Raw genomic sequence first — 15,085 nt, 5'->3', positions numbered from 1 at the left:
TTTAATAGAGGGACTTTGAAGAGACGTGAAGCCATGAGAGATGCTTAATGCATCATCATTACCATAAGCATATTGGGCCTCAGTATGTATCGCCACATGTCTTGAATAGATGTATATTATACGGCAGGCAAAAACAATGTTATTATGTGTTTCCCATCTTAGGTGTTATCAAGCAGAAAGTCTTTTTAATGATTCATTTTGCAGCTCCCCGACAAAAACGCGGAGTGTAAAGTGACACGAATAACGTGACCGGTTACACTGCTCACAGTGAAAGCACCAAAAACACTTTTCCTCAGTTCGAGTGTTTTCTGGTGTGCGAAGACTCTGCCGGGGGCGGGGAGGGGCGGCGGGGAGGTTGCGTCCGAGCCCTTGTCACACTGAATAACCTTTTGCTTACTCACTTCTACCCAACTCAGCTCCCGCTTCTTCTTGAATCTTTTATGTGTTTCTATACTGCAACCACTGGCACATTCTTTATCCGCACAGTTCCCATTTTATTACGGTTTATCTTCTCAAGGGACAGTACTATAGAGCAGGAATAGCGGCCAAGACAAGCAGGCATCAAGACAACTGGTGAGGGAAACATGCACGGCAGCATGTACTGTGGCATTCTCTGCGTGCATGGCACCGTGTTTCCCATACATTCATTTGCAGCCTGCCACAAAGAAATTTGGACCGCTACTTGCTGACCCTCGCTCATTACCCCATTAAAATGGGACTATCTGTGTAGCTTGTTGTTACAACTCTGAACAGCAGGGGGCATCAACTCTGCTTTTCAACACAACTCAACAGGCACCACACAAAAACACATTCACCCGCTGCCATGCATGGCATTTTGGTCAATCAGAAGCCTGAAAACTTGGTCGCACAATACAACACATCTGATCAGCACTATAGTGACATATGGGATGTACAATTATGTGTGCATTATCTTGAAAATCAGCACACACCACCATGGAGCCCGGGAAACATCATCTTTATTATTTGTTTCCAATGTCGTGACATGCGTGTTATAAGGCGTAACACCCATAAGACGATGACTTCACCCTTCCACATACAAACACAACGCATAGAAAAAGACGTGTTTTTAAAATATCTGTATTTGTGCACCAATTAGACGATGACATCATCTGCCCGCTCCCAACACAGCGCCACAGACAGATTGCCGTCCTGTGGGAAACACTGCATGCTTTGTACGTGTACAGTACGTGCATTCGTGTGCATCCAGTCTGTATCGGTGGATTTCGTCATCAGCCTCCACTAATTACAACTCTTACCGTTGCTTCGTGCCTGTTTAGCACCATCCACCTCCGGTGTGACTTTCTTCGCCATGATAATGTCACGCTCCCTGATTTAGGAACTTATATCCAATTAGACTCCCCCTCTGAGAAGAGAACGCTCACCTCTCCAATCTAATAAGTGTCCTTCCTTAGTACCAATGGGAGCCAAAACCCAGATTACAGGTCCCTCACCCTACCAGCCTGACACTCTGCACACATTTCCCTTTTTAACAACCAGTGTTTGCTCCCTCTGCTGCACTTGACCCTCTCTGAGCAGCTGGCTAAACCAACCAACAAAGATTAGCTAATTTTTTTCATGTCACTGTGACCGTCTCAGAGACATTTGAGAGTTTAGCTGTTGATTGCTACTCTGCAGATAAACAAAACATATACAAGTATGTATCTTAAGGCCTTGTCATGATTGTCCATCCATCCATTTTTTTCGACCGCTTCTCCTGTTCGGCGTCACACGGAGCGATAGTCAACCCTCTCTGACTTTGGGCGAATGGCGGGCAACGCCCTGATCTGGTTACCAGTCAAAAACAGGGCGCGTTTAAGAAGAGTGGGAGTGTGAATGGTTGCTTTTCTGTATATGTCCTATGATTTACTGGAGACTAGTTCAGGGTGTAGCCCGCCCTTCGCACAAGCCGTACAGCAAATTAATGATTAAATGATGTTTCAATGATGTGGCGTCTGCAGTGATGTTGGACTCTGCATCGGTGAAGAGGGAGTTGAGCTGAAAGGCACCCACTACGTTCCAACCCTCACCAATGGTCATGAGTTTTGGGTAGTGACCGAAAGGACGAGATCGTGGGTACAAGCAGCAAATGAGTTTTCTCCGTAGGGTGGCTGGGCTCCCCTTTGAGATAAGGCAAGAAGCACTGCCATCCGTGAGAAACTCGGGAGTACAACCGCTGTTCCTCCGCATTGAGAGGAGCCAGATGAGGTGGCTCGGGCATCTGGTCAGCCTGGGCATCTGGTCAGCCCTGAACACCTCCCTGGGGAGGTGTTCAGGGCATGTCCGACCAGTAGGAGGCCTTGGGGAAGACCCAGGACACGCTGGCGCGACCATGTCTCTCAAGTGGACTGGGAACACCTTGGCATCCGCCGGGAGGAGCTGGACGAAGAAGCCAGGAGAGGGAAGTCTGGGCTTCCCTGCTTAGGCTGCTGCCCCCATGACCCGACCTCGGGTAAGCGGAAGATGGATGGATGGATGATATTTCAATTATTCCTAGGAGTCCGCAACCTAGTATTCCTCTAGTATTCCCGGTCGTTTCAACTTGCGTCGAAAGGGCAGACGTCACACTGCATCGCAGTCTTGAAGTGGTGTAAATCGGTCAAGTAAAACCAGACTTATGACCAATTATATTCACCATGATTGTGTCATTTATTGCTCATTTTTCGATGCGGTGAAACATGACACCATCAATCAAAGCATTCCAGACTGCTTGGTTGCAGACGCTGCTGTCAAGTGGCCAACTGACGCAAAGACGCACATGATGGACTACGTATGTAACCCGCCCGGTCCAGCCAGCACTGTGCCTGGAACCAGGCCCTGCAGAATGAGAGTTGAGAGCGCTAGCCATCGAGCAAAAAGCCAGAGCTGTCAACTCAATGGCCAACGCGGCTCTTAAAGCTTCAGCTGGCATCCATTACACATAAAAACACAAAATCTTACACTGGACTCCAAAGAGTTAAAGTTGGTATTTCCCCATATTTGCTCCGGGTTGTTGTGTATAAACGGCACAAACCAGGCTACCGTAACAGGGGTGGAACAAAGCCCGTGTAAATGGCGCATGCCGGAAGGGCGGGACATGGTTGCAAAGTTTCACGGTCCACACTCACTTCTCCAGCAAAGTTGTGTTAAAAGACAGACACGTATTTAATCATGCTGACATGGCCATGCATCTGCCCAATACTGGGATGGTGTGGTTGCGTTGTGCCTACAGTGCACTCTCACTCAAAATTGCATGAATTAATATAGTCGGAGGTCCTGCATGCTTTCCAAATGCAAAAAGTATGCATACTTTCATTCATAATTCAGCTCAGCAACAAGAAATATTCTCATACTGCTGTTAAGACTTCGTCTCATCTTCTGCTTCCTTCATTTGTCTGGGTTGACATAAAATATGGTCAAGTGTTCTCCTTTACATAAATACATACTGCACTCATAAACAAACTATTGCATTACAATGATCATTAATAAGTATCCATGACATGATGGAAAGTAAAGTGGCGTAAATAATACATTATTTTAAATGTCATTTAGGGCTGCTACTGATGTAAATAGACAGCTAAAAATTAAACAGAACATCAATTATTATACATAAAAATGTTTTTAAAGTTGTTAAATTTCGAAATGAATAAATTAATATATAAATATTCATTTTAAATGGTAAGTAAACTGATAAATATGTAATTATGTCATGTAATTAGCCTCTGATATAATTAAACACCACCGCATCCGGCGTAAAAAGTAAAAGCCAAAGCCATTCATGGGATTGCCTCGGTGTGGCAAACCCCTGACAGGGAAAAGCCCAAAAGTGACCAGAAAAAGATTATTTTTCCATTATTATAATGCTAATTTTGAAACACATTAAAAGCGGGATTAAACTATAATCTGAGTTCAACAGAGGTTGAACCACAAGGCTTAACAGTTCTGGAAAATGATTGTAGACTGACGCATGATGGAAACAACTCTAAGCCTTGGCAAGGAGATTCGGGGCAATCCCAGAATTCAATTAGTTTATCAGTCAGGCTTCTTAAACTCTTACATAACACTGACACACAAAGCAGAGATCGCAACATCCCAGGAGGTGCATAAACATGTTGGAGCAGCAACAAAGAAGCCATTTAGCACTGCTAGAAAAGAAAAAAACCTACACATCCATCCAAAAATCCTTGCATGACAGCAAACAGTTAGCATAATGTACATTCCTGCAACTTTAGAACTTAAAATATGGTCAGCGCAAACAGAAAAGGCATCCAAAGTTGACGTGAGGATGAAAAGTTCAAACTGAAGAAGCATGCAAGGCTGGTGCACTTCAAAGCGTAAAAGAGTCTGGCAGATAGCGAAGGCATAATTTGGTTCTCTCTGCAAGAAAACTCATTAGTTAGCATTTAAATAATTTAACGTGATTGGGTTTAAAGGCGTGAGGGAGCGCGGGAGTCTGCGTATGAGCTGAACGTGTGTTAAAATGGTTTATGTAAAACGATGCGGTGACTTTACTGTGCAGTTTATATGCAAAAGAAAGGATGACAGTGGTCTCTGTATGAATAATAGATTACATTTGGGAAGAAGACACAACAAACACACCATCCTGAGAGGTTGATGCGATACTGAAAAATGAAGCGGTAATAGTAGATATCTCTATGTTGCTATGATTCTACATCTGCTCCGTGTGTGAAGCACTGACATGCCTTCTGTTTTGAATTGGCGCTATAGAATTAAAATTGAATTTAAATTGGTCTTTCCTCTGCTCTTTACTCTTCATAACTTTGTTTTCTTAGAATGAATGTCCTGGTTTTTTTCTTAGTCCACTGTTTGGTACGGTAACTGTACAACACGTGATAGGAAGGCACTCCAGCGGGTGATCAAGACCTCACAGAACATTGTTGGGGCAGCCCTCCCCTCACTGCAAGACATTTAGAAAACTAGAGTCCTACGAAGAACACACAACCTCATCAAGGACAGCACACATCCACAACACTCATTATTCACACTCCTACCGTCAGGCAGACGCTACAGGAGTTTGAAGTCCAGGACCACAAGGCTGGCAAACAGCTTTTACCCACAGGCCATCAGGCTTCTCAACGAGGCACTCACACACGCTGCATGCAACACACGCACACACTCATAGCTCTTTATTTATTTATTTATTTGTATTATTTATCTGTATTAATGTCTCTTCTGTTGCTGTTGCTTACTTTATTGGTATATATGTTTCATATGTTCTTATTCTTTCTTGTCTTTTCTTTCTTTTCTTGGGAGAATGAACAGAATAAGAATTTCATTGCATAGTAGAACTGCCTGTTTTAAAGTGCACATGACAATAAAACTCTTGAATCTTGAATAAAGTGGACTTCCTGTGCTGACTTCTTTGAAATTCTGAGGTGGAATCTCGTTTCTGTTGGCTGTACGCTTTTGGATGATATGCATGCGGAACACGGCCAGCCACACACACACACACACACACACACACACACACACACACACACACACACACACATTTATGAGCAGCAATATCACTACTGAACATGCACAGGTCGCGTACTCCTACTTCAATGTAACAATGTGCAGCATGCCTGTTTGAAATCAGTTAAACCATTCGCACGACAGAGGTGGCCTCAGTGAGGGTTCAAATGACATAAGCAAGCGTGTAGAGGAGGATGTGCAGTAAAAGTGTCAGCCGCAAAGCTGCTCCACTGCCAGCAACTGGTTCAAGGTGCTAAAGCTCTGACCTCATCCATGTGGTTGAATCCGTGTGTAAAAAGGCATTTTTTGGGTGGTTTGTGCAGCGCTGACGTTGCTCCACATCTTGGAATGAATTCTCTGTAGCTGCGAGGCGGAAGCAAAAAGGTACCGTGTGAATGCTGAGAAGCATCAACACATACAATTCCACATCATTTCCATGTTTTTATTTCTCCATTTGCTGGGGGTGTCACGAGACACCCAACGCACGGGACGCGACTGTGTCCCCGAGAACGAGACGAGATTTTAACATTAATTTTAAGAAAAGTGTAATGAAAAAATCTGACTGGTTGTGAAATGTTTGTTGTCCCACAAATGAACGCTCAAAGATATCATTGTCAACATTTTTTGAGACCAAATAAAACACTGTTATGATAACATACTGCATAATAATAATAAATATTAATACAGCTCACTGTTTTTCTCTTATGTACTTGTCTTTGTCTGTTCACGCCAGGGCTGTCCAGCTGTCCTTTTATATTTATAATTGGAAAAATATATATTTAACAAGGAAACAACATATACAGTATGTACATAATGAATACATATACATTTAAAGACAAATCTTTGGGTTTTTATTAACTATAAGTATCAACATTTTAGCTTTTTGTAGTTTCATTATGCCTTTTTGCTCTATTTTCCACTTTTGCTGGGTTTTGGTTTATTTTGCAATGAGCCACGTTCCACAAATGGCCCCTGCGCCACACTTTGGACACCCATGCATGTTTTTGCCAGGGAGGTGTCCAAGCTCGAGCGTCTTGGTTCTGTTGGTGAGGGACTGGGTTACATTGTAGAGGGATGCAAACGTGCTAATGAGAATCAGCTGTGAATGGCAGCTGCCTCAGACCCGCGTCAATATCTTCAAAAATGCGCAAAACAGGAAATGGATGTGCCAAAATAAGAGCACAACAAAGGAAATAAAGACAAACCGTGACACATGTTGGCTTTTGTGTCAATACCACAGACTTTTCTTGTTTAAAAAGGTTATTTATTCAAAAATATCCCTTGGATTTCAGCATCACAGTGACACCGGAGAGACTGTGGTTTACTTCTGTCTGCGTCCTTTGAACGAAAATCAAACAGCGTGTCCACATGCCATTAAATATCACGTATGGTCTCTTTTAAAAGCGTCTCCATCAGGAGGCAGCAGGAACCTCGGCGCATTCCACGGGTACACATGCAAGCATTCATGTGTTTCATGAAAGACATGTGACACCGCATGCGTGCATGCAAATATTTGTGCTGTTGTCTATTTCATAATACATCTTTGCCAGCAGAGCCCTTTCCTGGTGAGGTCACATGTTCGCTACACCAAATCCATGGTGCCATAATGATGCCGTTTCCTCGGCTGCCTCACTCACCAGAGAAAGGACAGGGAGAGGTGGCGTATAACAGCCAGAAAGTCAGACTATTGGAATGACTCCATAGAGGAACACTATTAGGATTATGCAGAAAAGCAAAATTAGACACGCACATACACCACGCTTTCACGTCACAGAGCTCTTTTCCTGCTCCCAGGCCATGCGTTAATCTCGTTAAATGTCTGAGTATTAGCATGTTTATGCGACTGCGCTTGAAGATTGACACATTGACCTACAATAGAGGTGTCAACACCGCATGTTTCCTATGCTGGGCATCACTCGCAGCCTCACATCACTGATGGACAGCTATTGGCAAAAAGGTCACCCGTTAGAAAACAAGGCATTCATCAAACTCGCCTGTACTCGATACTTGGACATTAATGAACAGCATTTTAAAACACATATTTTACTTTTTACATATTTTTAAGATGTTGTCATTTTAAAAAAAAGCCAAAGTCAGGCCCAAAATGATCAATACCCTGGCCAATTTCCTTTTGGGGTGAATAACTGTCTTTTAGTTGGAAATGGCACAAAAACCTTTTAATGTTTTATATTAATTTCAAATTAAATGATCAAATATAAATAATGTAGATAGTATCTTATGTATAATGTATATTTAATATTAATTAATTATTAATTGTATAATAATTTAATTTATAATTATTATTTCACCTTAAAGGTTTTTATATTGCATACTGTACATATAATATATATTTAATAATAATTTAATTTACAATTAATCTCTTACAAGGTCTTAAAGTATTTTGTAATAATTCTATATATATTGTATAAATATATTGTCATAATTATATGTATTTATGTATGTCCAATCATTTTATATATACAACATTGAATTGTATACATGTAATAAAATGTAAAAAATAATAATAGCAATAAATAATATTTATAATAATTAATAATAATGGTATTTTTTTTATGCCGATGATATTGATGTCTATCAACGACGAATTGCCTCAAGGTGCTTCCTGGTCCCTGACCTACAAAGTGAAGACCCAGTGCACTGCATGAAGCAGTAGCAGTACAGTATGTACTTAACCAAGAGGCCATTTCCTTCTGCTATGCAGCCTACATGCACTGAAAGAAGCTTAGCATTGTCCTGTCCCCCTTTCGGAGCAGACAACATGCTAAAAATAAATAAATAAATACAACTACTCATAACCTCAGCTGCTCAGTAAGACAGGTGTTTGGTTGTGTCCAAAAATGTATGTTGTGGATTAAAAAAATGAGGGAAAAAAGCATTAAAAAGGTGCAATACATATGTACTTTGCCAAAATTAAGCATTTTCAAGCATAAAATTTGCTAACAAAAAAACTAAAATACAAATATAAGACATTCAGAAGGTGCATTGGAAGATATGATGAAATGTAGTACTCTACACTGGCCAGTAGGGGGCAGTAATGTTACCATGATGAGACAAAGCCACCACAAGAAGTACGGTCCAGAACAGGAAGTAAAAGAACAACAACAAGAAGGAACTCTCCCGATGTAAACGTATTTGAGTCTATATTATGTCTTATTTACTCTTATTATGTCTACTATCTTGGGTAATACGAATGTAAAGGTGACTATAGGGGCGTTATTTCATGGCTAGCGGGCGCTAATCAAATTAAAAGCCATATTTAGAAGGTCGTAAACAGCTTTTCTATGCTACAACCGTGAAAATATTCCATTTATAAATGAGGCATCTTTGGTCTACCTGTCGGAGTCTGTTACTTTGCACACCAGTGGTTTATTTCTGTTTCAGGACATTCCAAATAGTTGCAGTGGCTTCGACCAATGTTTGTGCAGTGTGTCTGATTGATTTCCATCGTCTCTCAAATTCACAATTGCTTGTTTTTCCCCACTAGACATCTTTTTTGGTTTTCATGTTGCTTTTACCTCTAAATGCAGGCAAAACCTAGCCTACCCGATCTGAAACAGCGTGCAGACATCCAGGGCTATCTGTGTAGTAAGACAAAAACAAACCTGTCAGTCACATGTTCAAACCAAAGGTTCTGTCTGTCCAATCCAGATGTAATACCTGGAAATAAAAGCTCTCTGGTCTCATCTTTTGTTGTCAAACCCAAATGTTTTCAGTCTACAGCAAAAAAACAGTTGTGATACTTTTGAAGGGCACTGTGTATCGGCTCTCGTTAGCTTGTGCAGGCGTACCTGACGTTGTGTGCTGCTGCTTCTAAAAAATGTACAAGCTCACATGTGTGCACACAACAAGCACACGGGGGCCCAGCTACTCACATGTTTCAGAAACACGACCAGAAGGTTCTGCTCCTCGTTGCAAATCTCCTGGAAGGCGTGCTGAGGTTTTAGCGGGATAAACCTGGTGAAATCCCTCCAGATTGATCTTTGACTTTGTCTCCCTGACAGCAGGTCACACGAGGAGGGAGAGTTGGCCGGGCGGAGGGTTGGGGATTTTGGATTGACCTTTTCCTGGGACCATGTGACTGGGAAGAGAAGTCGGGGGGGATTAGAGATGGGGATATAAAAGCACAAGACACAAACCAAATGCCACAGTGTGCAGCAGGAGGAGGAGATCAGTGGTGGCCTCTTGGGATACCTTTGACAGGTGAGAACTTATACTATGTTATACTTGTCATTATTGTCAATTAAGAGGGATGTCGAGCATGCCATGGGTTTCAATCAAGCTATGGAAAACTGGAACGGGACAGGAAACAGCCGTGTGAGCGTCTTCTCATGCTTCCTCCTGCAAAGAGGATTGACTGGAGCGTGAGCAGCCGCAGCAACAGATGGCTTATAATGTCAATCGTTTCATCTTCCCACATCTTATCTACGGAGCATTCGCATCTGATGCAGGTGGTCTCATTTGTCCGAGCTTTTTCCACCGAGGGCCGCATCCTGAAAAATCAAAGGAAGCGGGGGCCACTTTTAAATGTTTTGAACCAACCCATGGAGGGATTTTTTTATATTGAAGGAAAAAAAGATCAGTGACACGGCGCATTGTTAGCATGAACTGTTTCCTCCTTTCTCATAATGTTAGGACTTTACGATCAGAATATTTGGACTTTATTATCATATTTGAACTTTTTTCAAACTTAATTTTCCAAAAATTGCAACTTTTTCTTTGTTTTTGTTTTTTTGTTTCTCATGTTATAATCTCTTTATTCTTGCAAAATGATTACTCTTTTTTCCATTTTTGCTGCTGTTTTTTTTTTAGTGTTCTTATTTAATTTTATTTTTAGAATGTGCCAAGGGCCGATAAAAAAACAGCCGCGGGTTGGTGGGTTATTGGTTACAGTCAAGACATCAAGCATGCAGAGCTGCTTCCAATAAAGACATTTCATGCACTTTCATGCAAAATAAAAGTGCAATGAACATCTAGGAAGATGTAATTCAAGAATGGAATCAAAGAGTGCTGCTTTACAAACATATGCATGCTTATCATTCTGGATGTAGTTTGCAAAACTCTCAACAAACCTCCTTTAATGACGCAGTGCGGCTCTACACCACAATAACAAGCATGAAGGCAGAATGTGTGCATTTAATCCCATCTGTTTATGCGGGCGGGTGTACCTAATGTTGTGACTGGTGGGCACCCTTGTTTCCCAGGAAGGACAATTAGTCCACAGTGGATCAAACAGGGATTACAGCTAATCTTGCTATTTAATCTCATCTGCATAATCTGTGCGGATTAGTGCAGAGACAGAGATGCTAACAAGATTAAGAGAGAGAGAGGGAGAGAGAGAGGTTGTCCTGATCTTTTTTGTGATTTTTTTTTTTAGAGAAAAATGAACGCCAGCCCCCCAGCAGCAAGCGCCCTGACCCCTGGTGGAGTCACCGGCCCCACCACACCCAAGAAAGGCCCACCTAAATTCAAGCAGAGGCAGACCCGCACATTCAAGAGCAAGGCCCCCAAACCAGGCCAGAAGGGGTAAAAATAAATAAAGAAATAAATGTAACAATCCCGACATAGAAGCAGCCACTCGAACACGATTGCCTCCTCTTTTCCCAGCTTTGGAGACGACATTCCCGGCATGGAGGGTCTCGGCACAGACATCACGGTGGTGTGCCCATGGGAAGCCTTTGGTGACATGGAGCTCAGCGACTTGGCCAAATACGGCATCATTTAAAGCCGCTGCTGCCGCCTGCGCCTCTCCTTCTCTCTCCTTTCACGGCCCGGCTGGTCAGGATAAGGCCGCCGACATCCCCCATAATGCCCCTCTCGTCATCTACCTCCTGCCTTGCTCCACTAAGTGGAGAGACGGCATAACCACTCTTATGCTTTGATATTATTATTCATATCATACTGTTTACAGTATATATAACACTTGAAATAATGACGAGAAACCTTCACGCACCGCCCCCACCCCTCCTTATCATCCATCTAGACCGCTCTCCAACCTCAACCCCACCCACGGCAATGGACGCGAGCAGAACTGGTCAAAACTAGTTTGATTTGCTTGTAGCTGTCTATTTCAGTGTAAATACGTTGTACCTCGTCTCCTCCTTCACCCTTTTTTTTTAATTTCCCTCGTTTTTTTTATTCTGCATTGTTGTACCACTTCACAAGGTTGCTGGAAACATCACAGGGGGCGGGGGCAAGAAGAGTATGCAGGATGCTGTACTGGTGAACACGACAATGCACTTTGACTCCATGATATAGTGGAGGAACGACTCCCTATAAAAGCTCTCCACCCACCCTGCACCCTCCCTCCTTAGAGATGACCAAGACTGCACGTGTGTGCGCTGCAAGCACCAACCAAAGACAATGTACTGTGATCTGTCTGCGATAGTTTCATTAAAAGGGATTTATTTTTAGAATTTAACTTGTGCCTTTCATCTTTGAACCCTTTCGAGGGCACTCACACGCACACTGTATATAACCAAGATGTTATTATGTTCTCGAATTACTCATTTTATAATGATCAAGCCTTGTCCTCTTTAGGGTCGTGGGTGAGCTGGAGCCTATCCAAGTGGAAGGCTACATAACCCCGTCTGAGGCTTTCAAAGCACGCATTGACCATCTCTCTCTGATTAGCACGCAGAGACGACATTGATTAGTTACGCGGCACTCCTGCATAAAAACAAGCTTTTACACTGCGACATGCAAAACGGATAAATGGACAAAGCCTACTTTTACTTCATTCAACAATAATAAATGTGCGCTGTAGCAAAGTGGTCATAATTAGTTCCTGATTTGCGTGAAACTTTGCGGCTAGGTGACACATCCATTACACTGGCACGCCTCTTCTCCTTATCTAGTACTGATAATTCATTCACTTCATCAGTTTTACATGAGGACAATTCAATAACCTTCATGAATTCAATAAAATGTATTCGTTTAACAAAATCTATCAGTTCATTTTAAAAATTCCACTTTTATTTTATGCGTGTAACAGTGTAGGACGTGTGCGGGGTGGATGACGAGGCAAGCGCGCAGCGTCCAAACGCTCGCAACACAGAAATAATCCCAAACTAAAAACACCATAAAACACATGCAGTCAAATACTAAAGTCAAATACTGAGGGAAAGAAAGCAAAATGCTGCAAATGACAAAAACACACACACGCGCACACACACACACACACACACACACACACACACTAACAACTGCATGAGAGAAATGCTGCAACTTCACAAAATCAAAAGAAAGTTGGTTGCTCCGTCTGGCACCCCTGGCAGCCTGGATAGCTTCCACTTTTGCAGCACTTCCCCCATGTGGTTGTTTTGGGCATTTGTAGCGTTTCTCTTTTGTTCTCATTTGTTTTATCTTGCGACATTTAGGGGATGGCAGCATTTTCCATTTGCAGCATCTTCCAGTTGTCGTATGGTGTTTTTGGTTTTGGATCACTTACGTGGAGAAGATCTCTTTTGTTTGGGACTCAAGAAACCCCTAAACTGCAGCTATGACATCATCATTACGGGCAAAATGGCGACCAGCCAAGGCTTTTTCATTTGGGGGAAAAGATGGACGTCAGAGGGGGCCAGGTCTGGCCAATAAGGAGGATGGGGAACAAGTTGGAATCCACAATGGTGAATTGTTGCCATGGCAGCCATTGAGTACACTGAGCCACTGCACGGATTTGTTTTCTCCATTTTTCACTGAATCCTTGACCCTGCTTATTCAAAAATAAGCCAAAAATATAAGAAGCATGTTAGAATCTTAAAATTTGGCAGGAATACTTACAAAAGGTTGAACAACGCTTCTTAAACACGATGCTTAAAACTTTTCATACATCCCTCGTATGCGTTTGGAGCATCTGGGTTATAGCTTTGAAAATAAAATGAGGGAAATTCCTGACTGGCTACTGCCAAAGGGCTGCCCCGTGTCCTTGCAGGCTGCTGCTGCTCAGCCGTGGATCCGAGTCACCACTGTCACCTGCAGTACTGGAAGGATTTTTTTTAATGGAAGTCAAAATATGGTGAATTTACTGCATGGGAAACTATTTAAACGTGAGGGCCACGGGAAAAAAGGGCAAAATATGGGAGGGACGACAGGTATGGTTTGGACGTTGTTGCACATACAGGCAGCCCTCGTTTATCGCTGCTAATGGGTTCCAGACCCGAACGTGATAAGTCAGTTTCTGCAAAGTAGGATTCCTTACATTTATATATTTTTGAATGGGAATATTTATGTTGTTTATGACCTTCGAAATACAATTTTTAACATTATTAGAGCCCTCTAGTCAACTTAACACTCGTATTACCCAAGGTCATCAATGTAACATTACTGACACCTAGTGACCAGTGTAGAATACTACATATCACCACAAAAAGTCTTTGAATGCATCTTCTGAATGCCTTATATTTGTATTTTAGTTCATTTAGCCCTTTTTATTCTTGAAAATGATTAATTTAGGGCAAGGATACTTAAAATGTGCTTATATAGGCATATTATTTTGACTAATAAAAGGCCGTAGTCAACCACTAAACCGCGATCATATTAATCTGCGAAAAAGGCACAAAGTTGTTTGGCGTGCTTTTATTACTTATCTTTTCCAGCTACATAAAACACACTGAAAACAAAAACACATTTGGACATTATACAAGAGAAATCCTCCAAATTTAAACCACTTGTTGCTAGGCAGACTTCCTGGAGTACTTTGCCCCATAGACAAACATATGCCTGAAAGGTAAACTAGGAGTCGGCCAGTCAGATACACACACACACACACACGCACACACACACACACACACACACACAGTAGAAAAATGGCTCGAGAAAGAGGATGACGAGATCAATTCCCGCATTTATACTGTTACTGTACATGTAAATAGAAATATATACTATATGTGCATGGCTCAGATGAAGGGTACCCAAGTGTTACATTTAACATTTTAAACTGGTGGATAGACCTTGGTAATGTTATCAACACAAACTCCAAACATTGCAGAACACACACCCAACATACCAGAGCTGGAGACATCTTCCATTTCCCATAGCAACCCTCCCAAGTTCACTCTTTCTTAAATGTAATGTACATAACTCCGTGTCCACTCGGTGTTAGACTTTTGTTCAAATAATCTTATTTTACTCTTTTATACACAAAAAATCACTTTAGTTGCAGAGTTGAGTAATTATTCCATGAATATATAGCATGGTAATCATCATGGCGTTTGTTTTTCCATGGAATTATGTTCTTCAAAACTTTCATCGGCAGGCGGACACGAAGGTTAAGTACTTTTCACTAATGATTACACAAGTTATTTTTTTTTTACACTGAGAATATTTGAATAAAACACATTAGAAACCAATTTCAGACATCATTCTTTAATTCTAAGTAGAAATCATGACAAAATGATCAGAGAAAATATTGTTTATTTCACAACGAAAGTAGACATGCTTTACATGTAACATTTCCATGTCCAAATATAGACACTTTTTTACAACATAGCCGTGCTAGCGCAAAATAAAAACATGAACAGGCTTAATTTATGGTTTGGTAAGCTTCCTCACTCTATAAACGTCAGAGTGATAGGGATAGTACACATTGTTA

At 41.8% G+C, this 15,085-nt stretch overlaps 1 protein-coding gene across 1 annotated transcript; it reads left to right on the top strand.

Annotated features, from left to right (window-relative positions):
• Window positions 1–9,549: 9,549 nt before the first annotated feature.
• pde6hb (phosphodiesterase 6H, cGMP-specific, cone, gamma, paralog b) lies at window positions 9,550–11,914 on the top strand. Its single transcript, XM_054758597.1, has 3 exons — window positions 9,550–9,696; window positions 10,871–11,019; window positions 11,101–11,914. Exons 2-3 carry the CDS (start codon window positions 10,877–10,879, stop codon window positions 11,216–11,218), a joined length of 261 nt encoding a protein of 86 aa, XP_054614572.1. The 5' UTR covers window positions 9,550–9,696; window positions 10,871–10,876; the 3' UTR covers window positions 11,219–11,914.
• Window positions 11,915–15,085: the final 3,171 nt, after the last annotated feature.

This window comes from Dunckerocampus dactyliophorus, chromosome 18 (assembly GCF_027744805.1).
Source record: "Dunckerocampus dactyliophorus isolate RoL2022-P2 chromosome 18, RoL_Ddac_1.1, whole genome shotgun sequence".
In the NCBI taxonomy this organism is placed as follows: domain Eukaryota; kingdom Metazoa; phylum Chordata; class Actinopteri; order Syngnathiformes; family Syngnathidae; genus Dunckerocampus; species Dunckerocampus dactyliophorus.
This window is presented reverse-complemented; position numbering and strand designations above follow the sequence as displayed.